This window comes from Peromyscus maniculatus, chromosome 1, assembly GCF_049852395.1.
Source record: "Peromyscus maniculatus bairdii isolate BWxNUB_F1_BW_parent chromosome 1, HU_Pman_BW_mat_3.1, whole genome shotgun sequence".
Classification (NCBI taxonomy): domain Eukaryota; kingdom Metazoa; phylum Chordata; class Mammalia; order Rodentia; family Cricetidae; genus Peromyscus; species Peromyscus maniculatus.
Window position 1 is genome coordinate 141,643,767 of NC_134852.1, and position 27,468 is coordinate 141,671,234.

A 27,468-nucleotide genomic window follows, 5' to 3' on the forward strand; every position below is an offset into this window, starting at 1 on the left:
TCTTGGGGATATAATAGAAAACAATTTCTAACTTCACTCTCCTATTCACAGAGGTCTGTTCCTTTTGCTCCCCCTGCCACTCTACACACACACACACACACACACACACACACACACACACACACACACACACACACACTCTACCCCTGTTTCACAAGGGGCTAGTTTTTCTCACCATGAGGGCCAGGTAGCAAGTGACAGTAAGATGGTAATGTACATCCCGTAAAAAAGAAAAAGAAAAAGAAAAAAGAAAAATACTGGAAAGGATAGTTGTAAGGGGCCAGGCAGCTACCAAGGAGAGCCATACTCTATGAAGGGTCCATAGGCTGCATCTGCCATCACAAGCGCTTTTGGGAGCTGTCCAGAGTTCTGAAATGCAAAAGCCCAGCTCTCTACCTGTTGACCCAGCTCACACCCAACATGCCCTAAATCATAGGCTCACCCCAATTAAAGGCTTGGGGACTCCTTGTAGGCCTGGCCTTGCAGCCAGCCATTGCAGAGCTGGGTTCACTTTGTACCCCGCAAGGAACACCGCCTGTCAGTTGTGGGATTTTTTTTTTGATGTTCCGGTTCCCTGTGCAGGAACTCCATTCTTTGAGGCTGCCAGAAAACCAGATAATCAGTAAATTCCTGTGTGAAGTTTGGGTTTGTTTGTCTCCGAGGGAAGGAACTCCTTTCTGGGTGTGACCTGTGTGTCTTATATGTGTGCTCTCACCGGTTCATCCCAAGGGCCCCTGAGACAAACTCCTGTTAGATTTCTCACTTTTCAAATGAGGAAACAGCTCAGAGAGATGAAACAATTGCCAAGTAGAGCACAGCAGCAGAGTGAGATTCCACCCCAGTGTCAGTCTGACTCTGTCACCCTTGGGCTTCATATGGAATCAAGGCAGCCGCAAGGGTTTCTGCTTGTGTTAGCCTTGGCCCTGGCACAGCCTCTAGGAGTCACTTCCTACAGAAACCTTCCCATGCTCAAAAACGAAATCTTCCTCTGTTTAGAAGACAGACCAGTGCTGCGGCTGGCGGGCAGCTCTGGACAGTGCTCGGGACGTGTTGAGGTCCTCCATCAGGGGGCCTGGGGCACCGTGTGTGATGACTTGTGGGACATGAATGAAGCTGAGGTCGTGTGCAGACAACTGGGGTGTGGCCATGCCATCGCTGCTCCTGGAAGTGCCTACTTTGGCCCAGGCTCTGGAAACATCCTCCTGGACAACATTCAGTGTTCAGGAAAGGAGAACCACTTTGGCCAGTGCCCCAGCTCTGCCTGGTTAGACCACAACTGTGGCCACCATGAGGATGCTGGGGTTATCTGCTCAGGTACTGTGTCTCCCATACTGAGTTCTTCTATGAGGCAGCTTAGTGATGGATAGAAGCCATGAACGGAGCAGGGATGGGACTCTATTGAAAATGGCCAAATTGGTCACTTTTCTTATTGCTGTAAACAAAATACCCAATGAAAGCAACTTATGGAAGGGAGGGTTTGTTCTGGCTCACAGTTCAGGTGCAGTCTACCCTGGCAGAGAAGTCATGGAGGATGGAGCTTGAGGCAGCTAGTCATATTGTATTGAAACCAGGAAGCAGAGAGAGGTGAATGCTGGCACTGAACTTCCTTCTTTTTATGCAGTCTGGAACTGCAGCCCATGCAATGGTGCTGCCCATATTTAGAGTGAGTCTTTCCACCTCAATAAGCCTAATCTAGAAACGCCTTCAACAATCCAGGGGTTTGTCTCCTAGGTGGTCCCAGTACTGGTAAATTGACAAGCAGAACACCCCTCCAGCAAGGTAGACAGGGAATGCTGAGTCTGGCTGTTTTGAGGACAGACGCCCAGGGACACTTATTTGGCTTTTCCTATTATCTGCACCTTGCCCAGATGTGAAGCCACTTTCCCAGGAAAAACTATAGCTATGTGCTTGCTTATATACCATGAAGCCTGTCTGCTTGAGACATGCCCACATTAGAAAAATTAGCATTTCTTTGTCTCCATGCAATTTAAATTCCCTAAATTCATTTGTTTCCTGTTCATGCAGATGCAGAGGTGACTCCTTCACCCACAGGTAAGTCTGACACTGTAAATTCCATCTTTTCAACGTTGAGAAATCTGTGTCCTCACCTAGACACTGGAGGACAGTGACCAGAGCAGTGATTTCCTATTCTGGTGGCATACTAGAACTACCCAGGGGGCTTCTGAGACTTCTAGAAGCTCAGCCATTCCCAAGACTGGCCACTTCAGAGTCTTGAGGGCCACCTCTAGTCACCAGTAATAGTCAAGCTCCCATGTGATTCTAATATGCAGCAGAAATTTAAAAACTAGTGGTTCTTTATATACCTTGCACATTAATCCCCTATGAGATATGTAGTTGGAGAAGGTGTGTGTGTGTGTGTGTGTGTGTGTGTGTGTGTGTGTGTGTGTGTATTTATATGTGCATTTGTAGGCCATGAAACAGAGAAGGGGGTTATGAGAGGGGAGGATGAATTTTTAAAGGAGGTAGAAAATAGAGAGAGTGGTGGAATTTATGTACTAGGAGAGCAGAAGTGGGAACTAACTGAAGGAAGGAAGAGAACGAGGAGGAAGTGGGGGATGAGGAAGCACAGTGTGGGAGGGAACTGGACAAAGGCAGAGTACAATGATGCTTATGTATGGAGATGCCATAACACAACCCATAGCCTGCATTCTTCCCCCTTCCCCAATAGTAATAAAATAAAACAGTAGCTCAGACAAGAACTGGTTGTGACATTTTCCAAATGGAACTAGATCCCAAACCATCCTCTCTGATGGAGCCAGGGAGGGCAGGACGGTGAAGGAGAAGGAAGTCACTGTGGCTGAGGAGAGAACTGATATGTGGAGGAGGGAAAAGGTGGACACAAGGGCATGGGTTAAAAAAGTGCAAGCATGCAGGAAAACTAAGATGCATTCAATAGCAAACCCTGCCAGAGGGATGAGAGCACAATGCTGCTAAGAGAGTAAACCATCCAAGACTCCTCTGTGGATCTGCTGACTTACTAACACACATGGCAGAATTTCTAGTCACCTGCTCAATGCCAGTGTCTAGCAGTGACCTCCACCAAAGCTCAGGATTCCTTCTAGATCCAGCACTTGTGTGATCCTGCCTCCTGCTTCACCATGTTTCCCAGGAAAGGGATCCCAGCTCTTCTTATCCTTGACTTTAGCTCCTGAGACTTCACCTCCAACCCTCCCAACCCTACCTGGTGATTGTTGCTACTGTCTACCTCCTGTGAAGGCCTGAAGACCAGTCAAATACCAAAGTTGGGAGTGTACCTTATGATGTTTTGGAGCACAGCAAGGTGTCTGGCAGCTGTCCATATCCTGGGCTGGCAAGACCATAACGTATTTAGTGGTAACTTGGTAGAGGTCTCTTGCCAATTCTGACCCAAGTCCAGACTGTATCCCAGAGTGAGATGATGGCAGAGTCAATATTTGGGGATCTTGAAATCTCCTCTGCCAACAAAATTCGTCCCAAACTCTTCAGATTAGCCTCAGGAAGATTCTTAGGACAAGAGCAAAAAGCCATATTATTTGCCAAAATATCATAAGAATAATCTCTTGCTCAATTGCTAATATTGTTCCCTTCTGAAACCTCTTGAACTGGTCCTCCATAGCCCATGTTGTTCTCAGCACTATTGACTTCCTAGCTCCTGCTGGGCTATTAAGCCCCACTTACAATGTTCAACCACCTAGGTTCAACCTACCTAGGCACAAAAGAAAATCACTTATGAGATACTTTAGATTAGGAAAAAACCCATTCTATTAATATCCAACAACACTCTTGACAAAGGACCAAGAAAGATGGGCAAGTTGCTAGCATCCATCATTGTTGAACTTCACATCAGACATGGCCAAAAGGAAGACCCGGCGATTAAGGATGTTCTTGAACCATCTGACCTGTCTACTTCAAACTTCTCCACTAAGCTTTTTATGTAAAACTCAATCAAGTACCAGAATCCCATGGGACAAACTTTCAAAACTTCTTGCCCTTGGTCCACCATATGATAGATGCTGATAGTACAGAATATTGAAATATAAACTGTCTACAAAAAAAGCCAACAGGACCCCAGTGATGGCCCTCTTCCTTCAACAGTACCCTTGTCCAGTCTGATCTTCCCCATAGTGGCTGTAAGGATTGTGAGTTTTGGCCTCCTGGATTTTGGCACTTGATGCTTTACACAGTATATGTTTTAAAAGACAGAGGTGCCATTGCAGGTGATTGCTGGTCAGTCAGGACAGCCCTTGGCTTGGTGGACCTAGCACTCTACAGAAAAGAAGTCATGTCTATGACAATTTGACTTCATGGGCATTGTCTATGCTTTTTCTGGTGACTCTACAGAGAGAAGGGGAGCTCTATCCAACATCAGGATGGGAAGAGAATTGAGTGTCTCCAAATTATCTGTTAAAACTTCAAAGTGGTAATATGCCCATTCATTGGCATTTAAGTATACAATGACTATTATAATGCTGACTCTGTTCTGGCTTTTAGTTTGGATTTTTTTGGGGAAACTTCCATTTCTCATTTCCATAAACCACAAGGTACCATCTTGCTTGGAAGTACAACCTGTAACATACAAACTTGAATGACATTGTGGTAACTCATATAAACAGCATGGACTCTGTCTGTCCTGTATGACATGGGGGGAAGGAATGGTGGGATGGAATCCTCACAAGCGGCCATGTTGGCCTCACTTGAGTTGAGCTGGCTTTCATGCAATAGTCTAGGAAAACCATTAAGAAGTATACATAGTCTAGGAGATTAGAGAGATAGCTCATTGGTAAAATGTTTGTCTTACAAGTGCAGGGATCTAAATTTTAGCCCCAGAACCCATATAAAAAAGCTAAGCATAGTGCTGTAAGCTTGTAATACCAACATGGAGAGGCAAAGAAGGTGAATTCCTGGGATTCACTGGCAAGCCAGCCTACATTAATCAATGAGTTCTGGGTCAATGAGAGACCCTGTATCAAAACACAAGGTGGGCAGCACCTGAACAACCATACAAGGTTAGCCTCTGCCCACCCACTCACACGTGTACATGCACAAACGTGCACACAAAGAAGTGCAACCTGGATGCTCCCCACATGTCCCCAGTATATATACACATATTCCCATTTTCAATCAGTTTTAGAGTCCTACTTGCCAATCATATGTATTTTGCCCTCCTACATCTCCTCTTAGATCTATACCTACTTGTACCAGCCAAACTATGACTATCCAGACCAGCCAATTCTCTTCCCATTTTATGATTCCCAATGTAGACTTGTAGTAATGCAATTCTGGATTCTGCATCTGGGAAACTGCCAAATGCATTTCTGAAGATACCAACCGCAGGTCTCTCATCTGCTTTCACAGAAGGAAGTAATTCTTGTGGAGGAGTAATTTCAAGTCTCTCAGGCTCCTTCTCCAGTCCCTGGTATCCTACAAACTACCCCACTGACATGGAATGCGTCTGGGAGATACATGTGGCTGAGAAGTTCAATATAGAGCTGACGATCCCAAGCCTGAAGTAAGCAGCTTTGCCTTTCTCTACTTAATGGCTGGACTAGATTTGAATCTGTGATTCCCCAAGAGGAATGCCTTTCTATGGGGGTGGACATCCTTTTACACTTTAAGTGACCACTGATAGTCTTTGTTGTGGGTATCCTTTCATCTACTATCCTAGTATCCTCTTCATTGAGCTAATACCTATGAACACCCAGACATGGAGACATGGAGCTCTAGCTAGGAGGTCTACACCTGAAGATTTTGCCCCTGCTCTATCACATATAAGTTTCTTCCTTCTGCAAGATGCATATCTGGTCTTCCCCATTTTCACTGTCTGGTTATCCTTTCTCAGATACTATGTGATATAGGTCTAGTTGCTTTTTCCTTCAAGAATTTCTATTAGGTCCTCTGCTAGGAAATTTCCTTCAACAGATTGAAGGGTTTTATTCATTTCTCTCATTGAGTACCTTGTGCTCCCTGCTCTTTTACCAATCATCATCCATTTGAAAACAATCATATTTTGATGTATATTTACATGTACACATTTATGTGTCTACATTTTATATATCATATATACAGTTGTCCCTTGGTGTTCACAGATTGGCTCCAAGAGCCCCCTCAGCTACCACAGAAGTCTAAATCTTTTATATAAAATATAATAGAATTTGGATATAACCCTTGTACATTTTCCTGTGTACTTTAAATCATCTCGTTTTATTAGGATACCCAAGAAATGCAATGTAAACGTGGAACAAATCATTGTTATACTGCATTGTTTCTGGAACAGTGACAAGAAATAGCCAGCACATGTTCAGCACCAAGGTTTCTGTCAAATATTTTTGAGTCACCCTTAGTTGACTCTTTAGATGCAGAGGGCCAACTGCATACACATGCATCTATTCATATAGGCAGCTTATTTTTTTTCTTTTTGTCTTTAAGAATTTTTTTATTCATTTTACATACCAACCATAGATCCCCTGCTCATCCCTCCTCCCACTTCCCCCAGCCTTTCCCCTCACCCTGACCCACCCCCCATCCCTTCTCTAAAAGGATAAGGACTCCCATGAGGAGTCAGCAAAGCCTGGCACATTCAATTGAGGCAGGACCAAGCCCCTCCCCTCTAGAATATAGGTAACTTCTTAATGAAAACAAAAAACAAAAAAGCAAAAACCAACCTTTTTAGATACTATGAAACCATGTTTTCATCTTTCTATGCTGTCACATCAGGGTCATTCTCTCTTCCTGACTTTGTCTCTCAGTGTGTCCCAGACCTCTGCATTTCCTTCTACCTGCGTTCATTACCCACAGCAGTCAACCATCAGAGCGCTACCTTTATGGGTGTAAGAAGTGTGGGCAGTGACATGGAGCACGCCACTCTCTCACTATTCCAAGCGGTTGTAATGCCCCAAATCTCCTGTAATCTAAATAATTTTTGCAATATAAATTCCTCCTATAGTTTTAAAGCACACTGATTATGAAGTAGTTTAATGTATTGCCCAGAACAGGGAGAAAGTTGATGATTTGGGGGTTTGATGGTCTTAAATCTAAATATATTGTTGTTTACATCTTGTTTCTTGGGTCATACAATTTTTTTTTTTTTTTATTTACAAAGGGCTTCTTAACTAAAGGTGATTATACCTGCCTACAAGATATTTTCCCGAGGTCTGGGGTCTTTTTTTGAGTGTCATAATTGAGGGAGGAAGCACTGCCATCTAGTGGATGGAGGTCAAGGCTACTGAATGTCCTATGATGATCTAGACAACTCCCTCCACCCCTCGCAAGAAAAGAGTTTTCCAATACCATCCTGAGCACAGTTGTGAGACTAAAACCAAGAAGCCCCGACTTACGTTGAGGCTTATTTGTTTTTCTTTTGCAATGCCTACGGAACTTCGATTCATATTTAAGTGGTAAAATTACGCCCATATGTGGCGGCCGGAGAGATAGCTCAGTCGGTGAAGTGCTTGCCTGCCAAGCAAGAGGATCCGAGTTCGACCCTCAGAACCCACCTAAGAATGCTAAGTGTGGCAATACATACTTGTAACCCCATTGCTGGGGAGGTGGAGACAGGCTGATTCCAGTGGCTAGCAAGTCATCTGTCCTCCAGCTCCAGACCAACAAGAGACCCTCTCTCAAAAGAGATCGATGGTATTTCTGAGTTATACTACTAGATTTAAGTTTTGCCATTTCATTCTCACCAAGTGTTCCTGCTTTCTGAAGTAATAACTTTTCAGATTGATAAAAACGGGTAAACTGGGGCACAGTGATATTTTTAGTTGATTTGGCCAACAAGGATTCAGGTAACTAACGAGAACTGATTCCGGAGCTGCACTAAGGAACTGCAGAGGAAAGCCTTCCTCGGCACACAGAGGTGAACAAAGAGAATGCACTTGGCTGCAGCTGTAGAATTGTCTCATTGGTCCATCCCACTGGGAAGGCCCTAGCTGTGTAACTATGTTGACTATTTCAGGTCAAGCTTGAATTGGCTTTCTTTAATAAAGAAATAGGCATTTATTTCTCATTTTTAAGCCACTGGGTTTGAACCCAAGACACCATACTTGCCATGCAAACACTATACCACTCAGTCCCAATACAATCATTTACAAGACATAGCTCAAGTTCAGCTAGTTATGTTGCAAGTCAAAGCCAAGGTCCCTCAGGGGCTTTCTTGGCTCCTCTGCACAGGAACCGCTCTGGGAGCAGCTTCCATTTGAATTCAATACCTGTGACTGTCACTCTGTTGTACCTTACACAGAAATTGTGTCGCTGCCTTTTTCCCCTTTAAAAATGGTTCTTTTAGCTGGGCAGTGGTGGTGCACGCCTTTAATCCCAGCACTCGGGAGGCAGAGCCAGGCGGATCTCTGTGAGTTCGAGGGCAGCCTGGTCTACAGCGTGAGATCCAGGACAGGCACCAAAACTACACAGAGAAGCCCTGTCTTGAAAAACCATAAATAAATGAAGGAAGGAAGGAAGGAAGGAAGGAAGGAAGGAAGGAAGGAAGGAAGGAAGGAAGGAAGGAAGGAAGAAAGAAAGGAAGAAAGGAAGAAAGGAAGAAAGAAAGATGGTTCTTTTATAGCTGGACATGGTGCCTTTAATCCCAGCATTTAGCAGACAGTGATAGGAAGATCTCTACATCCAGGGAAGCCTGGTGCCCACACTGAATTCCAAGACAGCTATATAGAGAGACCCTGTCTCAAAAACAAAACAAAACAAAACAAAACAAAAATGTGTTAGTTTTAGGTGTTTGGTTTTTACTCACTGGGATAGATGTACAATGGCAGACATTAAAATCTAGTACTAAGTTTGTGTTTAAAGTGTGTTCGTTGGGTGTGTGGATATATATATATGTGTGTGGATATATATATATATATATATATATATATATATATATGTATGTATGTATGTATATATATATCCACACACACATAAGTGCGTTTGCAATGAGAATTTACAACAGAGGCAGAGACGGCTACTTGCTATAGTTCAGAAATTATACATATCATGTTACATGCTATGTAATATTTATTATGTTAGATAAGCACCAGAGAGCTTTCCATATGTACTGATTGTTCCCACTCTGTGTGGGCTCCTGTCTAGGACTGGGCTTAGAGGGCTGAACAAAATAGATAAGACCTCTGCTGCCGTGAGTTTACATCTAGATGGAAAGACAAACAGTTCTGAAGCAAACCGTGAAGTTTTCAGTGGAAATTTTCAGGAAGTGATAAGTTAATATGTGCTATGACGTCAAAGCAATCAATACTTGTAAAACTAGGCTAGGGTCAAGGCAGAAGAAGGCAGCGTGTGGGATGCTTGCCACCCACTGTCCAGGTTAACTCTCTCATCGTCCAGGTTCATGGAAATGCAGGCAGTTTGGGACGTTGGTGAGATGAGTCCTCCCGCTAGGCCTCTTTAGGGTGGTGTTATCTCCCCCAGTCAGGGTCTTCCTGAGTGTTTTACTCTGTGAGTCTCTGATGGACACTGACTACCACCCAAAGCAGGGCTTGAATCAGAGGGTCAAAGAGATATTTAGGACAAAGGGGAAGAGGCTCAGAGAGGCTGGAAACTAGGCTTCCAGATGGAGGCCACCAAAATAGACCAGATGAACCAGGATAGTCTGGGGCGGGGGTCCCGTATGTGGGTAGGGGTAAACTCAAGGGCTCTTAGAGGAGGAGTGATGAGTGGAGGTGGGAAGGAGGAGTTGGCAGAGCTGACTGACTGGGGGGACTAATGCTGCCCTTACCCCCTCAGGCTAGAAGACATCTACGGGTGCCCTTATGACTTTGTTGAAGTGTTTGATGGGAAGCAAGTTGCCTCGCTGTCCATGGGCAAAGTCTGCGCTGGGGCAGAACTCACATTCCTCTCCTCTTCAAACTCCATGACAGTGGTGTTCAAAAGTGACTCCATGATCACCAACACAGGGTTCTATGCTCTGTACAACACTGTTCACCAAGATGAAAGGCAGAATGGTGGGTATCCTGACATGTACCTTGCAGGAAGTACATCTGGCTGTGCCTTGTCCCATTTAGAGAGAAGGTGCACTTAAAATCTAACCTGAATTATACCACACTTGATGTGTCCACCTCTGCTACTAAGTGGCATACACTTAGTATGACTGCAGTCATAGCCCTTATCTCTGCTCTGCCACCCACAGTCACTGTCTTCTACTAAAGCATCTAGAAACATACGGCTGAGACCTCCTGTCTCATATTATCTGTGTGTGCCAATAGAGAATCCCACTGAGAGCCTCCCTCCCCAAAGGAAGGGATAAAGTAGTATGAAAGATTATTCTGGAACTATCACGAAGTATAATTGTCCATCTACTTTCTTCTGACTGGATGATCAGAAGAAAGGTGGTCAACACACACCATCCAGAACACTTGTGGACCTCTCAGGTCCCACAGCAGGGAGCAGGAACATTCCAGTGCTCTCTGTGTTTTATGTAAGGTATCCTCCAACTGGGATACTTTTGGGAGCTTATGAGACTCTAAAATACTGGGCTGGGAGATGGCTCAGTGGGTAAAGATCCTGAGTTCAGATCCCTAGAACCCACAAAACTGGGTGCAGTAGCACATATCTGTGATCCCTGTAAAATGGGAGGCAGAGATAGCCAAATTCCCAGAAGCTCACAAGCCTGCTAGACTGGTGTGAATGGGATGTAGATAGGTGAAGAAGAGGCCTGTCTCAAACCAGGCAAGGCCCAACAACCAAAGGTGTCCTCTGACATCCACACAGATGTCTACACTCACACACACAAACACACACACACACACACACAAACACACACACACAAACACACACATACACACAAACACACACAGAGAGAGAGAGAGAGAGAGAGAGAGAGAGAGAGAGAGAGAGAGAGAGAGAGAGAGAGAGAGAGAGAGAAAGGGGGGAGGTTAAAAAATCAGCAGGCATCAATTGCTCTTCAGCAGCCATAAAGCAAGACTATTTTAGGGAATCAGGTCACAGGGCCACTCCTAAGGTCCAACACGCAGAACATTTTTCCACCTGCAGATGATCCTAGACTATGAGGACAAGGTCACATCTCAGAAGCACCTATTTTTTCCACTCCTAGGTATAGCCTTGAGACTGGTGAATGGTAGCCACAGGTGTGAGGGCCGAGTCGAGATCTCTTACAATGGTACCTGGGGCACAGTGTGTGACGACAGCTGGGACCTGACGGATGCCAGGGTGGTGTGCCAGCAGCTGGGCTGTGGTAAGGCCTTGTCAGCCCCAGCTGAGAGCTACTTTGATAGAGGCGTGGGCCATATCTTGCTGGACGATGTGCAGTGCATGGGTGATGAAGCCAAGGTGTGGCAATGCACACACCACGGATGGTTCTCCCACAACTGTGGGCACCATGAGGATGCCAGCGTGGTCTGCTCAGGTGAGTGGCATGGCGTGCACCACACCTCAGAGACAGAGCCTCGCCAACCCCCAGCCATTGGGAAGGGAGATGTCAATACCAGCAGGCAAGCGGTCAGCAATGAGCACTGGGATTTGAGCCAATTTTTAAGTCAATTTATTTAAGAAATAGTTTTTGATCTTAGATTCTGGCACCTGTAAAGTGCTCAAAATAGCAGTTATATAAATGGTCAGTTTTTTAGCAGACGTATACCTGGCCTGGCATGCCTGGGTGCTGGTAATAACCCAGTACCCACCAAATGTTCTGTGAGTGCCAAACTGTCCTACAACCAGAGCATCTGAATTTTCAGTTCATACCCACAGCTTCCAGGAAAGTAGAGACCACAGCATCTGTACTCAACTGATCAGGCCCTCAAAGGCATATCCAACACCACATGCAGGGCCATGTTCTCTAAGTATTGCCTGGCTGAGGTCCTGGGTTAAAGACCGAGCTCATCTCTGTTACAGAGGCTCTGTTGGCCCAGTGACTGGCCAAAATCAAACAAACACCATGCTGTACCTGAACCACAAGGGTATAGATAGTGTGCTCCCTTACTCTGGCTCATTGATTCCTTCACTGGCCTGGATGAGTTCTACTTCTACTTTTCCAATGGCCCAAACAGAGCATGTCTGATCCTAAACCAAGAGCCTGATATTTATAGGGAGTCGTGTGACCACCTGATTTAATCTGTCTCTCACCCTCACATTTGACCTTCAATAGGTGCTGACGACACACCAAGCCCAGGACCGGCAGGTACTGTCTGTCAACACTCAGTTGTCAGGGCCCTCATGGGTGAGCATCCCAGCTACCATTCGAGTTCTGGGGCTGGAGAGGACGGCTCGATTAGATACTCTGATTTCTGATGAACAAAGGCACTAACGCCTATTATAGTTGGCAAGATGGTGGGACTGGACTGCTGCAAAGGGTGAGAAGATAAGGGAGAGTAAGGGAAGGGTTCAGATCCACCAGAGAGGAAATCTCCTGGCTACTGGTTCAGTAGAGAGGGGAGCAACTGCTGGCAGTGATGATCATGTCATGAGGTTCTAGATGGAGCAAGGAACCAGAAATTCCAGGTTGTCTGCAGTGGCCCCCTCCATATTCTTGAGGTACAAATGTGCAAGCTCCTGAGAGTCAGGGCCTTCGCTGTCCATTGAGTGCAGGGGAATGATTGATTCTGAAGGTCAATAGTCTTCAGTATTTTAAGAAAAAATGAAATATAGATGCAAATTCTCGATCATGACTTTTTTCTCTGTGTATTTTCATAGACTCCACTGGTGACATCATGACAGGTACTACAGCTCCTCTTGTATGTGCTTCTCTTTCCACTTTAACTCCCCCTGTATCTGGCTGATACCCTTTCTTCTTCTGGTAGGTGAGAAGCTGCTGCGTAGGAGTTTATAGCTATCTCACACCAAGTCCAAGAGTCTGGGACTAACTGGATAATGAATTTTGGTTTTGGTTTCAGCTCCAACTTGTATATAATTATTAAAAGATAAGCTTTGGTGCCTTAGAACTTTAAAGGATATTGAGCAGATAGCCATTTTGAATTGAGCAGCTGCAAGCTGGGGTCATTTGGGGCTCCACCAGGAGGATAGGCTTTGATAGGGCAAAGTTGGAGGCAAGGCCAATGTTTGCTTGGTGAAAGTGTGCCAATGTCTTCCTTTGGGTCATTAGAGTGGGAAGTTCCTAGTTAGAGGTGAGTTGGCAGTACAATCTGTACTGAGTTGACTTTGCTTTACTTATGTAGGAACTAAGATCGTGAATCAGTTTAACAACCTCCCAATTATTTCTTTTAATAAAGTCAATCGGAAAGCCCCAACCTTCCTAACATTGCCACCTTTTAATACAGTTCCTCATGTTGTGGTGACCCCAAACCACAAAATTATTTTGTCGCTACCTCAAAACTGTAATTTTGCTATTGTTATGAATCATAAATATCTTATATGCAGGATATCTGATATGTGAGCCCTGTGAGGGTCACAACCCATAGATTGAGAATCACTGATCTGTTCTACGGCACAGCATATTGGGTTTGCACATGTAAACCTACCCGGGCATCTGGGTTCATAAGGCCCATTCAGTTCTAGCTGCTATCATTTCCCCGCCACAAAGGGAATGATCTTCATCTGTCAAAAGGCTGATGCTGAGGCTGGGGCTGTAGCTCAGTAGTTAGAGTGCTTGTCTAGCACACAGGAAGCCCTGGGCTCAGTCTCTAGCATTGCATGAAACAAGTCATGATGCCAAGTCATGATCATGTGCCTATGATTCCAGCATTCAGGAGGTGAAGGCTGGATGATCTCAGGAGTTCAAGGTCACCCCCAGCTATATAGTCTGCCTCAGCCACTCGAGCCCTGTATCAAAAAAAAAAATGTTTGTTTTTTTTGTTTGTTTTTGTTTTTGTTGTTGTTGTTGTTTTTCCTGGCTAGTGGCATGGCTCATCAGTTAAGAGAGCACTTGCTGTTCTTGCAAAGGACCTCAGTTCTATTCTCAACACCCACATCAGGCAGCTTACAACTTCTTGTCACCCCAGTTCCAAGGGATCCAGTGCCATCTTCTGTCCTTCATAGACACACACACACACACACACACACACACACACACACACACACACACACACACACTCCCCCATAAAAAAGCACCAAAATAAAAAAGGAAAGGCAGCTCTAGCATAAGCTTTCATTACTTCTTTTTGTTGGTATAGTTGTCTTTCTTCCGAATCTACAGTTCATACTCGCTTCATATTTGAGATCCTGTCTCAGACTTCCCAGTGCTGGGATTATAGACGTGCACCCCATACACTCAGCTTGTTTTCTTTACTTCTGCTTTCAATGTATCTCCTCTTAACCTTGCTAAAAAGAAAACAAAACAAAAAGCATCAGAGGCTGGTGTCTCCTCATGGGATTTCCTCACTTTTTTTTTTACAGATGAAAGTTTCCGGTGTGGTGGTTTGCTCACAAATAGTTCAGGCTCCTTCTCCAGTCCTTGGTATCCTAAAAAATATCCCACCAATGTGGTCTGTGCCTGGGACATACGAGTGGATACTAGTGCTCACATCAGACTCACCTTTGAAGTGGTCAAGTGAGTAAATCTTTTCTGCTTTTACAGTTATCATTACTTGGCTCTGCACACATCAGTTTGACGACCTCTTCGCCAGACACAGCAGTGCCGTAGCATACACGAACTCATAACAGATGAACCCCCATGCACAACACCTGCATAGCATCAAGCCAGCCAAAATCTCAGCATACACCAGGGGGAGCTCAGGAAGTCCCACCCCTGTCTGAGAAGCTGTTGGCAATTGATGGCCACTGGGAGGGTGAGAGCCACGTTTCTTCAGAGATGCAGGCCCTGAGAGGCTGCCCAGGTTCCTGTAGAAAGCCCCATACCCATGCACGTACAGAAAGCACTAAATGGATTCAGTGAGTAGCAAATTTAAAATAAAAATGGATGTGGTAGCATATGCCTTTTCCCCCAGCATTCAAGAGGCAAAGGCAGGCAGATCTCTGGGAGTTCAAGGGCAGCCAGGGCTACACTGTGAGACCTGTCTCAAAATAAACAAATAGGTAAAAATAACTAAAATTTAAGAGAGAGAGAGAGAGAGAGAGAGAGAGAGAGAGAGAGAGAGAGAGAGAGAGAGAATGTAAAGTTGGGAGGAAAAGTGGGCAGGAATTGGAAAGGAAGGAATTGGGGAGGTCTGAATGCGCATCGTATATGTATGTATAAATATTACATAAAAATATTAGCCGGGCGGTGGTGTCGCACGCCTTTAATCCCAGCACTCGGGAGGCAGAGGCAGGCGGATCTCTGTGAGTTTGAGGCCAGCCTGGTCTCCAAAGCGAGTTCCAGGAAAGGCGCAAAGCTACACAGAGAAACCCTGTCTCAAAAAACCAAAAAAAAATATTAAAGGCTAAACTTCTCCCAAATGGGCTGTACCTTGAAGTGCCTTGTAATATTGATCAAAAGTGTAAGTACACAAGCCCCAGAACTTTAAGTCCTGTGAGAACACGGAGAGTGTGCAGCTTGCACACAATGACAGTGACTGGGATTAATCGACTTGCCCATCTGCAGGAGATCCACTAAACAGATGTTTGGTACAACCACATGTTACTGTCACAGAATAAGTGACTATTGCTACAGAATGAGATTGAAGAAAACAGTGGACAACTGTTTTCAAACCTGCCACCTTTTCAAATCTATTTCAAATCTGCCACCCTTCGTGTGCAAGCTACCTGTGGAAGGAAAAAGAACTGCTTCTGGCAAGCAGCATCAAGTGGGGATCAGTGGGCATGGGGGATTTTCCTTCTTACCAAAGGCCATCATTATCACTTAAATTATGTTCCACGAGCTTATAGCACACATTGAAAATATATTATTGAATTAAAATTTTTTTTGGGGGGCGGGAGTTTTTGAGACAGAGTTTCTTTGTGTAGTTTTGGTGCCTGTCCTAGATCTCGCTCTGTAGGACCAGGCTGGCCTGGAACTCACAGAGATCCACCTGGCTCTGCCTCCTGAGTGCTGGGTTTAAAAACGTGTGCCACTGCCACCCAGCTGAATTAAAACTTTTGACAAATTAAAAGAAAATGAATTTAAAGGTATTTTTGTAGACTTTTTGTCTCAAATTGCTTTGTTTTGGAATTTCTTATATCTGATTGGTGTTTTGCTTATATACTTTGAGTTCCATTTTGTGGGTGGTGTGTGTGTGTGTGTGTGTGTGTGTGTGTGTGTGTGTGTGTGTGTGTGTGTGTGTGTTTCTTGTTTGTTGTTTGCTTGTTTATCTTTTAAAGAGAGAAAGAAAGGACATGGAGTTGGCTGAGTGGGGAGTAGCTATGAGGGGGAAATGTGAGCAGAACATATTGTGTAAAAATACTTTATTTCAATACAAAACTAAAAAAAACTATTTAGAAACAGAAAGGTACCTTTGGCCACATCAGCAGGGTCAAGCTTTTCTTCCAACCTGTGGGAAGAGGTATGGGTTTGCAGTAGCTTTGCCTGACCCTTGCTGCTACCATCTGGGAAGTCACTTCTGGAGAAAAGGGCCACGGAAAGGAGCTTGACTGACGCCATCTCATCCACAGGATGGAAAACTTCTATGGCTGCCCTTATGACTTCATTGAGATTTTTGATGGCCCACAAAGTGAATCATTTTCACTGGGGAGATTCTGTTCAGAAACAATCCCAGTGTTTACGTCTTCTTCGAGCCACATGAGCGTGGTGTTCCACAGTGACGACATTGTCACCAACATTGGATTCTATGCATCTTATGAGTCACTGTTGCAAGATGAGAAAGACAGAGGTAGGTCCTTCCATCATTTCAGACGCTGGTCCTGCTTGGTGGTGGCACTGAACTCAGATGGACCTTCGGTCACCTGGGTGCTAGGGATTTGCGAGTGGTTCCCTGGCTTCTGTCAGTTGCAGCTCCTGAGCTGTAGGTTGGAGAGACTTCTTGCTCTGCACATTGCTCTGGACTTAGGTGCACACATCTTCATGGTTAGAGGTCCATGAACCGTTCAGAGAAAGGGGACTCAGCTGGCCCCATGTTAGAACCTGTTTTATTCAAAACTATGTTGATAATGAGTTCGCAAACGGTAGAGCGACAGTGTTTACATGCTCAATATTGTCACTTTATAAAAGGCTATTGAGAGTCTTCTTTGGGTTTTGTGGAATATAAAATTAACCCTGGGTGTGTGTGTATGTGGGGGTGTTGAAAAAACATCCCTTGGGTCAAATATCACATTTGTATCAAACCCAAGGTCCTCAGCAGCCAGCTGTAACCCATAAGGTGCCCTCCCCAGTGTGAGGACTGAGCCCTCAAAGCTAGCCAAGGCAGAGAGCATGTCCTCCTTACCTTCGAGTGCTCATCAACCAAGGGGGAGCTTCAGGGTGGTGACCCTGCGTGTCTGCTTTTCCAGATGTGGCACTCAGACTGGCCAATGGCAGCCACCCATGTGAAGGCCGCGTGGAGCTCTATTACAACAGCAGCTGGGGCACTGTGTGTGATGACAGCTGGGACCTGAGAGATGCCCAGGTGGTGTGCCGGCAGCTGGGCTGTGGTGGAGCTGTGGCAGCCACTGGCCGAGCCCATTTTGAGCGAGGCCTAGGCCCCATTGTCCTGGATGATGTGGAGTGCATGGGAACGGAAGCCAGACTGTGGCAGTGTCTGCACGGTGGCTGGTTTGCCCACAATTGTGGCCACCATGAGGATGCTGGTGTCATCTGCTCAGGTGGGCTGGGTTCTGAGCCAGATGGGTTGGTGACTTTCCAGTTCTGGGAGCCTCCAGCCCCACCGCACAAAAAGCAGGAAGGGAATTTAGAACAGTCCCCAGGCCACTGTGCCAGCACACCCACCTGCTACTCAAGGTGTGATTTTCATAACCATTTCCTTTAATCTGACTCTTTGTTTATGTGAGTTCCTTTTCCAAGGAAACTTGAAACTTCAGACTTCGTCAGCTTAAACAGAGAGCCTGGGCCTCATGCTGTGGCAAGACCACAATTCAACAGAAGCACAGTTTCTTAGTTACTCTTCTATTGCTATGATAAAACATGCATGACGAAGACAACTTATACAAGAAATCATTTTATTTGGGGCTCATGGTTCCAGAGGGTTAGAGTCCATGACCATGATGAGGAGCATGGCAGCAGATAGGCATGGTGCTGGTGCAGTAGCTGAGAGCTCACATCTTGATCCATCCATAGAAGCAGATTGATTGGGAATTCCTTAGGCTTTTGAAACTCCAAAGCCTGTCCCCAGGGACACACCTCCTTCAACAAAACCAAACAGTTCCACCAGCTGGGGACCAAGTGTTCAAACACATGAGCCTCTGAGAGTCACTCTGGCTCAAACCACCATACACAGTGACAATGAAATCATTATCACAATCAGAAATCTTTAAAAAAAAAAAATTAATAGGGCCTGGATATGACTAGATGCTTAAGAACACTGGCTGCTCTCCCAGAGGACCAAGGTTCAGTTTCCAGCACCCACAGGACAGCTACACAGCAAATTGACAGCAAGTTTGAGGCTAACCTGGACTACATGGGATCTTGTGTGTAATTGATGGACTTTTTTTTTTATTATTATTATTATTATTATTATTATTTTACAACACCATTCAGTTCAACATAATAGCCACAGAATCCCCTGTTCTCCCCCTCTCGCCCACCCCTCCCCCCAGCCCACCCCCCATTCCCACCTCCTCCAGATCAAGGTCTCCCCCGACTTTTAATTCATTTAAAAATAAGAATTACAAAACCAAACCGACTAGTAAGACAGATGCTTCCTATAGGTGACTATCTGAAATGGAAAGGAATTATATTCTAGTATCCGTTATCAGGACAGACTGGACCTAGGAATCCAGAAGCTCAGGTGGTGACTCGGGGTCACTCTTAGATGCTCAGATGGGATACATCTGGCTTTGGTCCCTCCCCCAAACAAATAATTCAAATAAGCAGGTTTACCTGTGGGGTTTAAAAGGATGAAGAGAGATGACTTGGTGACTCCCCTGACTCTGCGTGTGTTTTTCCTAGCCTCCCTGTCTCTCCCAGCACCGTCATCTCCCGTGAGTGATCCGATTTCAGGTAACGTCAGTTGTTCTTGATTGGTTGGCTCTAACCTGCATTGGCAGAGTTCCACTGGGAAGTAGGGTAGTGGTTAGGGGCCAACACCCTGTCTTCATCATCACTAAATCTAGCAAATCGCGGGACTATTTCAAGTCTCTGTTTCCTCCTGTGGATGTGCGGGAGGAGGTGGCACGGTGGCATTTGCATCCTCAGGATATGTTGGGATTAGGTGACTTTCCTAGTGCAGAGGGAGGGGTGGGCACAGGGCTTGGCATATGATAGGACATGCTATGTAGATCTCAGCCATGACTTCTGGTTCCCGGGGCCAGAGCACTGTGAGCACTTCCCTCTACATACTGCTTTCTCCTCAGCAGGACTAAGAACAAAGAAGCCCAAAGCATTAACTTTTACAATTGCTCCTGGCTCTTTGGGGCCCAGTAGTTACCACATTTCAAACTTGGTCAACTGCTCTTCGGGGCAGGTCTTTAAGAGCAAAGTTCAACATGCAGAAAAGAATTGAGAGAAAGAAAGACCCCAAGCCTTCAGAGGAAGCTTCAGCTTGGGTTATTCTGGTGCCAGAGGTCTTCAAAGGATGCTTCATTGTTTTTAAACTGTATTTTTTTTTAAAAAAAAAAAAATCTGTTAACCCCCAGGCTCTGATTTTCATGGGCTTCTAAAGTAGTTTGTATTCACCGTGTACATGTTGTTCGAGGGATGGAAGGATTACTCCTTACAGAGAAATGTACTGGAAGGGATGTGACTTGAAGCTATCCGTAGATAGTCTCGAAGATGGAGAGCCCCCTGGAAATTGATGAAGAGTTGAAGATGCCTGACACTTACCAAAGATGTGGTATAATTTTCTTCTTTTGCTTTCTATCCATCTTTAGCATCGTTGGTAAAGCAGCCAGGGGTGTCGGCATCAACAGGTAACCTTTTCTCCACTCCTCGGTCACCTTTCCTTTGTAATGTTTGAGCCCAGAATCCAGCATTGCTGGAGGAGAAGCATCCCTGCTGAACACACTGTCTAGGCCCACCCTCCTCCCTAGCTCAGGCTGGCCCTGTTGATGGCTGCTACTGGAAGGAGACTGAGAATGCCTGGCCCATCTAGAAAATCTGGGACTAGAAAATACTGCAAGAAGCAAGGATAATTTGCAGAGGGTTGGTGTGGAAGCTGGCTCCTGTTAAGACCCAGGGTGCCTTGCTGTCCTTACCTAACTCTACCTAGGAACTGACCTAGGCTGTCTTCTGACTTTTTATTCTCTTCTGACACAACAGCCTTTGACTATGGGCATCGGCAGGCAATGACTGCCCTTCTCATTCCCTGGAACACCTTGACACATGGGACACTCTTGATCCTGCTGTTTGCTGCTATCACCCCTTAATCAGTGTACACATGCACAGACATATATGCACACACACACATACACACACACACACACACACACACACACACACACACACACACACCAGTTAGCACAGCTCTTTATGACAAATAAAAAAATAAAACAAACTTGGTGAGCACCAGAAACTAAGACTTGCAACTTGCAGTAAGAAGACCCCAGGGCAAGTTCCTGGTCCAGCTGGCCAAGGAACAATCTTTCCTTTACCAAACACAATCTTGAAAACACATGGAATGGTACCAAGGACAAGAATTGAAATAAAAAGGAAGTGGGTCCACCATCCTTGACAGTCAATGCGTGACTCCCAGGAAATAGCTGCTATTTCTGGCAGTCTTTAAGAGTGAGCCCTCAAGGGGATTGTTCTTGGCTTACCCACCAAGGTCTGGACCTGCGGCTGGTGAATGGGACAAGCAGGTGTGAGGGCCGAGTTGAGGTGTACTATGCCAACACCTGGGGGACCGTATGCGATGACAACTGGTCCATAGAGGATGCCCACGTGGTCTGCAGACAGCTTGGCTGTGGTTCAGCTTTATCTGCCCTACCAGGCACCAGTTTTAGCCCTGGGTCAGGCAGCATCCTCCTTGATGATGTCAACTGCACAGGAAAGGAGTCTTCTTTGGCACAGTGCCCTCACAGCGACTGGCTCACCCACAACTGTGGGCACCAGGAAGATGCTGGTGTCATCTGTGCAGGTGAGAGAAGGCCCATCCTAGGCCAGCTCTAGAACTCCCCGAGCCAAGCCTGAATGCTGGCACACCTCGAGTCTGCCTTCATGGGCAGGGTGGTGTTTTTTTTTTTTCCAACACTGAAAACTATGCTTGAAATACTTGGGGTGGCTATTTTCAAAGTGAGGGTCTGAAGAGATTAATCAGCCCTACAATAAAGAAAATAATAGTGCTAACCTCACAGAGTTGGTAGGCATTGACAAGACAACCATACAATGCTTAGCCAAGCATCTAAGAAACCGTAAATTACACAAAATTGCTAGCTGTTGTAATTTTTGTTACTAAGATTAATTCTATCAGAATCGTGTGCCTGGGTTTTTAGGCAAGTGAAAGCCCACAGCAGAGGGGGGCAGCCTTGGATGCTTGAGAAGAATTGCCCCCGCCAGCTTCCTTCAGTTGCAATTAAACAAAGGCCATGGCCTTCAGGACTTCACCACCATGGCTTCTAATGTCAACCATCTCATGTTTCCCTTCTCTCTATAGATTCTGCAGCTGCCGGACATCCAGGTATCTCTGAAATCACGAATTTCATGCCCAATGACTAAAGTTTACCAAAAGGGTTACCACACTGGGTCTCTCTTCTGAGTTTTCTTTTTTTTTTTTTTCTGATGATTCCCTGAGATCTAGATTGCTGTCCCCCGGGCTCTGGGGGCCTGCCATGCACCCAGAGAAAAGGCATCTAACATGGACGGATGTTAACATATTGTTGTGCCATCCCTTCTGCACATGAATGCCACCTTTCAGCAGGAAACCATAATACCAGTTTTTGACCCAAAATAGATGTTCATGCAACAGAGGCCTTGGGAGGCCAAGGAGGGCAGGTGGTCCTAGAGGCAGATGAACCCGGGGGGCAGGGGTTCCTTTTCGATCTGCAGCCTACACTCGTGACCTGGGATGAGGCTGGTGACCTGACAGTGAGACCCTGCTATGAGGTCACAGCTTCACAATCCCAACATAAACTTGATGTCTCATTCTTACATAGAATAATGCGCACACATGCATGAGCCGTTGTCGCATTTTAAATGGAAACTATCTGATCAGCTACAAGTGAGTTGCTTAAAGGCAAACTCACTTCTATGATTTAGATGGCACGTAAGGGTATGAGCTGGCCTTTTATTTGCTTCGGATGTATTTATGATAACTTCCTCCCCCTTCCCCCTTCTTACCTGTACAGCTACTTCAGCTCCTGAGGGACATCCACATGGTTTCCATCCAATAGGTACGTCCTCACTCTTACAGTCTGTGACTCTTTGCTCTGAGGCTGTTTGTGACTAACAGAAATGAAGCCCAGGAGGCCGGGAAGACGGCTCAGTAGGTAAAATGCTAGCCATGAGAGCAGAAGAACCTGGTTCAGTCCCAGGCACGGCGGCACATGCTTGTAATCCCAGTTTGGGACACGTGGAGACAGACAGCTCTCTGGGGATTGCTGGCCAGCCAGTCAAGCCAAATCAAGCAGTTCCAGGTAAAAATAAGAGAGCCAATATTCTCAAAACACAAGGTAGAAGGCACCCTGAAGAATAAACCTGGGGTGAAATCTAATATAACTATACAGGCAAGTACAAAACACATGTGCAAACACACACACACACACACACACACACACACACACACACACACACACACACACACCATTATTTCCATGGCCTATGGATCTGGTGCTACATAACAAAGAAGCTCATTAGAGCTTGTCACATGCAGCTTCTCCTCTTATGGGGGTCTTTTCAAAGAGAGAGCCAATGTACGCACCCATCTCAACTGCAGAATCTGATGCTCAAAGGCCAGGCTCCACACTGTGCCTTAGTCAACCCTTGAAAACAGTCCACCCCGGTTCTGTGGGTTCAGACTCTGGGAATCGACTTCATCTATCTTAGTTCAGAGGGTCTTCTTCCTGGGAATTCTCCACCTTGCCTCAGGGATGCTGTATCTCTGATAGATACTTTACATTTTCTGGATTCAAGTGATGAACAACTAACTTTATTTTGTAAATTGCGTCCTATCTGAGGGAACCAGGTTAGAAATACAGCCTGAACTCTCAGCCTGCAGCTGCGTTTTTTCCCAGTTTTTAGAAAAGTGGCTTTATGAAAAAGGACCCTAAAAACAATTAGCCCTGTGCATGGGGCCAAAGACCTGGAGACTTGGGCTGCTACAGAGACTAAGGCAGGAGGATTGTGTGTTCCAGGGCTGCCTGGGAGTGTGGTCTAGCCAGCTTAGGAAAATTAGTGAGACTCTTATCTCAAAAGAAAGGGTAAAGAGAGGACTAGGGAAACAGCTCCATGGAAGCATGGCATTTTTTTTTTAAAGGTACGTATTCCTCAATGCTAGCCTGTGGCCTCCATTTCCATAACAAAACTGCCCAGGATGACAACCCAGCATAGATAGAAACACATTAAATTTCCAGTACAGAAAGTGGTCGTATGTGTTCCTTTGTGCATATAGGTCTCCCACGTCAGCACAGCCCTTCATAGTCAGGTGCTTGTTACCCCAACAGCAGGTTGCACCCCAGGCTAGGATTCTCTAGCTTGATGCGCTGTTCTCTCTGAGCTCTGAAGGACCCTCAACTGACTTGTCCCTTGGCTCCTGCAGATCTGCAGCTGGTGAGACTGGTCAACGGGAAAAGCCAGTGTGAGGGCCGCGTGGAAGTCTACTTCAATGGGACCTGGGGGTCTGTGTGTGATGATCTTTGGAGCATACAGGCCGCCCAAGTGGTATGTCAACAACTGGGCTGTGGGGTGGCCCTGGCGGCCCCCAGGAGCAGTCTGTTTGGCGATGGCTCTGGCCCCATCTTCCTAGACGATGTGAAGTGCTTGGGCACAGAGACCAACCTAGGGCACTGCCGCCACCTCGGCCTGTCTGTGCACAACTGTGATCACCATGAGGATGCAGGAGCCATCTGTTCAGGTACCCAGTCTCTGTTGGGACTTCACTTTCCTACCAAGCAGCAGACCAGGTGCTGGGGAGAACTTATCCTGGCGTTAGCACCAAGAGTCTCATGCCTCTCAAGCATCCTTGGACTCCAACAGCTAACAATATTGGTCACCCTAGTGTCAGGAAATGAAGATCCACTGTCCATTGTCACAGCCTGTGTTCCAGGCTTTACATGCAGAAGCAATAATATACCCGGAAGGCAGAGTGATGCCCTGCTGTAGGGCGGTTTTTAACTCCTGGGAACGGCCCTTCTATGGTGCTCCCAAGTCCTCATGATGAAATTTCAGGCCGCCTGATTATACTGATGCTCTCCTCATTGCTGATTGCTGGTGTTGGGACTTTCTTGCCACAAGGGACAAGTTTAGGTTACCACTCAAAAGAGAACTTGACCAAAAACTCTATAACCTTATTTTGTTATTAATTGTCCTACTGTCAGGCCTCACTAATGCCCAGGACTACTCATTCTCTACCCTCTAGAGGACCAGGCAGAGGTGAGGTGGGGAAATGGTATGAAGATCAGGGTGAGGAGAGGCTGTCTCCTCCACTCTATCAGTTTACTGGTTGTCTTGTTTTGTTTCTATCTGAAGAGTTAGTTTCCTGGGGCCAGGGAATAAAAAACTCTCATTTCCAAAATGCCACCTGCCTGTAAGGTCAAATGATGTTTTCAGTGAGAATTAGCAAGTCAGGTGACGGGAAGGTGGCTCAGAGACATTGTTTGCATAGGCTGGCTCTTTAACATATGGCCAAACCACGTGTGTGTGTGTGTGTGTGTGTGTGTGTGTGTGTGTGTGTGTGTGTGTGTGTGTGTGTCCCATCACATGGACATAAGGAGGATTCCTGCCCACTGGGCCTGTGTGTTTTATCAGATGAACCCCCTCCACTGACGTGAATGCTTCTCGTTGTCTCTTTCAGCGGTTAGCGTTGCCTCAGCTTTGGCAGAAGCGGCTCTCTCAGTTGGTAATACTCTCCTAATTATTGGATCTTTCTAGGGACTTCCCCAAGGTTATAGCCTGCACTACCACTGGCTATCTAGAGCTCTGCTTCCCCGGGATTGCAAAGGAGTAAGCTGAACCAGGGGAGGCTATTCATACAGACTGTCTGCATGCCTTCCCTCTGCTTCTTAGAGGATTTTAACTTTGAAATTGCACCCAGGGACAAGAAAAGGGGGGAGGGGTGGAACGAGTTTGACATATTTAACACCAATGCCTATGGATTTGGTGGTTTGGATCCAAGGATATGATTATCATTGCAATAACTTTAACATATTTTTAGTCTGAAGATAAGAAATCAGAATTAGCCAGGGAAAGCAAGTCCCTGCATTTAGAATCATTAATTCAGGGTAGTCGTGTGGGGCCTGGAGGCAGGAGGCCAGAGTTCCTACAGTTCTGAGGTTTAGAGGGATTGTATCCAGAACTAAAGAAAAGCCCTCCATGATACCCATGCCACTCCAGGACTAACCTCTGAGTCTTCCCCAGGGCAGCTCACGATCAGGTTGGTGGATGGAAAGAACCGGTGTGAAGGGAGAGTGGAAGTCCACCACAATGGCACATGGGGCACTGTTTGCGATGACCTTTGGGGAATCGAGGATGCCCATGTGGTATGCCGGCAGCTGGACTGTGGGGAGGGTGTCAGCGCCATTGGGAGTAGCCGCTTTGGAGAGGGCGTGGGGAGCATCTTCCTGGACGACGTGCAGTGCCAGGGCAGTGAGACCTCGCTAAGCCAGTGCCACCACCAAGGCTTGTCTGTCCACAACTGTGGCCACCATGAAGACGCCAGTGTCATCTGCTCAGGTACCTGCTGCTGGCTTTGTCAATGATTCTTGGTGAGGGTCCTGGAAATTAACATGGGGATAGTTGGATCCCGTTGGGGTCTACTAATCATGCCCAAGGCCCTGTCTCAATGTTCTGAGGCTTTCTGGGGCAGTAGTACATAATGTGCAGCCCCACTGTCTGCCCTGCGCTTGCTTCTGGGAGCCCCCCATCACTCCTGGCCTCCCTCACTGTGCCCTGATTGACTCAACACCCATGAGCTCCCCTTAGAGCCTGCGGACTGGACTGTCTTTAAGGGCTCTCCAGGTGCTCGGTCCACTAACCACTGCAGTAATGGCGTTTTCCTTAGGTTGTCTGCTCTGAGCTCTGGAGCTGACTTTTAGTGTTGGTCTTAAGAATTCTATGAACACAATCCAGTTTCTCTTGCTTAGTTTAAACTGTTTCTTTTTGGCCTCTCACTTGGGATGGTTTCCTGCTGTCTGTCTTCCTGTGTCTTTCTTTCTTCCTTCTCCTTTCTCCTTTCTTCTTTCTTTCTTTCTTTCTTTCTTTCTTTCTTTCTTTCTTTCTTTCTTTCTTTCTTTCTTTCTTTCTTTCTTTCTTTCTTCCTCCTTCCCTTCCTTCCTTCCTTCCTTCCTTCCTTCCTTCCTTCCTTCCTTCCTTCCTTTCTTCCTTCCTTCCTTCCTTCCTTTCTTTCTTCCTGTCTGTCCGTCTGACTTTGTTTAATTCAGCAAGGTTGATGCATTATGTTTTCTTTTGCTCCACCCCAACAGACAGTAAAATAGAGAAGAAAATAACCGTGGCCAAGCATCTCTTAAATAGGGCAGAGACTAGGATAAGAGAATTGAAGCCATTCATCTGTTTACTTAATTTATATTTCTTTTTAAACTTTACTTATTCTTTGGCAATTTCAATCAGTGTATCTTGATCAATCCCCAATTTCCTCTTCCTACTTTCCCTGGATACCTGGATCCCACCCAACATGTCCCCTCCCTCCTTTCATGTCCTGTTCTTTCTGCTTTCTTTTTCTGTAACCTACTAAATCCGGTTAATCTGTCTCATGGTGCATTGACTGATGTTGCTGGCTTCATCTTGTGCAGATATTCGTAACTGCAGTGAGTCATAGGGACAACAGCCATATCATGCCTAGAAGACACGGCACCCCCTCCATCCTCCAGCCCTTACATCCTTTCTGCCCCCCACTTCCTCATCATTACCTGAGCCTTGAGGGGGTTGGTATAGATGTCTAGTTTAGAGCTGAGAACTTAATAACCACTTATCCTCAGCACCCAGACCAGTTAAGAGTCTCTGTGTTGACTGCTTGTTTAATATGTATTCCTTGAGCACTCTCTGTGAACCAGGCAGAGCTTTCTAGGTGCTGATGATGCAGTTACTGAACAAAAGAGCATTCGTAAGGAGGGCTGCAATCAGTTAGGCAGTTAACTATGATAGAATCTGAACAAATTTGAATGAAGAACAAATCTAGGGTGATAATATGATTTATTATTGTAAGGATTTTTTTTTTCATCCAGTGTTCAGACAACTCAGCATTGTGTTACAACCCTAGTTTGGTGTAAATGAGAAGTCAGCATTATCAGTCTAAGGATTGAATGAGGAAGGCGCCTAGTAATTTGCCACCCTGAAAAACACATCCTCTTCATTGCACCAGAGAAGTAGCCTTTCTGACCTTACCTAGAGGAACAAAC

The 27,468-nt window shown here is 45.8% G+C and overlaps 1 protein-coding gene across 1 annotated transcript in view; it reads left to right on the forward strand.

The window, feature by feature from the left end:
- The window catches only part of LOC102926594 (scavenger receptor cysteine-rich domain-containing protein DMBT1-like), a 120,115-nt gene that overhangs the window by 53,532 nt on the left and 39,115 nt on the right, over nucleotides 1-27,468 (forward strand). Inside the window, exons 23-40 of the mRNA XM_076553836.1 lie at nucleotides 997-1,314; nucleotides 2,026-2,052; nucleotides 5,356-5,509; nucleotides 9,733-9,950; nucleotides 11,060-11,371; nucleotides 12,110-12,142; nucleotides 12,655-12,678; nucleotides 14,314-14,467; nucleotides 16,465-16,682; nucleotides 17,299-17,610; nucleotides 18,914-18,964; nucleotides 19,834-19,872; nucleotides 20,727-21,038; nucleotides 21,555-21,578; nucleotides 22,246-22,290; nucleotides 23,655-23,969; nucleotides 24,909-24,953; nucleotides 25,472-25,786. Coding sequence (XP_076409951.1) covers nucleotides 997-1,314; nucleotides 2,026-2,052; nucleotides 5,356-5,509; nucleotides 9,733-9,950; nucleotides 11,060-11,371; nucleotides 12,110-12,142; nucleotides 12,655-12,678; nucleotides 14,314-14,467; nucleotides 16,465-16,682; nucleotides 17,299-17,610; nucleotides 18,914-18,964; nucleotides 19,834-19,872; nucleotides 20,727-21,038; nucleotides 21,555-21,578; nucleotides 22,246-22,290; nucleotides 23,655-23,969; nucleotides 24,909-24,953; nucleotides 25,472-25,786 — 2,916 coding nt within the window. The remainder of the gene's footprint in view (nucleotides 1-996; nucleotides 1,315-2,025; nucleotides 2,053-5,355; nucleotides 5,510-9,732; nucleotides 9,951-11,059; nucleotides 11,372-12,109; nucleotides 12,143-12,654; nucleotides 12,679-14,313; nucleotides 14,468-16,464; nucleotides 16,683-17,298; nucleotides 17,611-18,913; nucleotides 18,965-19,833; nucleotides 19,873-20,726; nucleotides 21,039-21,554; nucleotides 21,579-22,245; nucleotides 22,291-23,654; nucleotides 23,970-24,908; nucleotides 24,954-25,471; nucleotides 25,787-27,468) is intronic.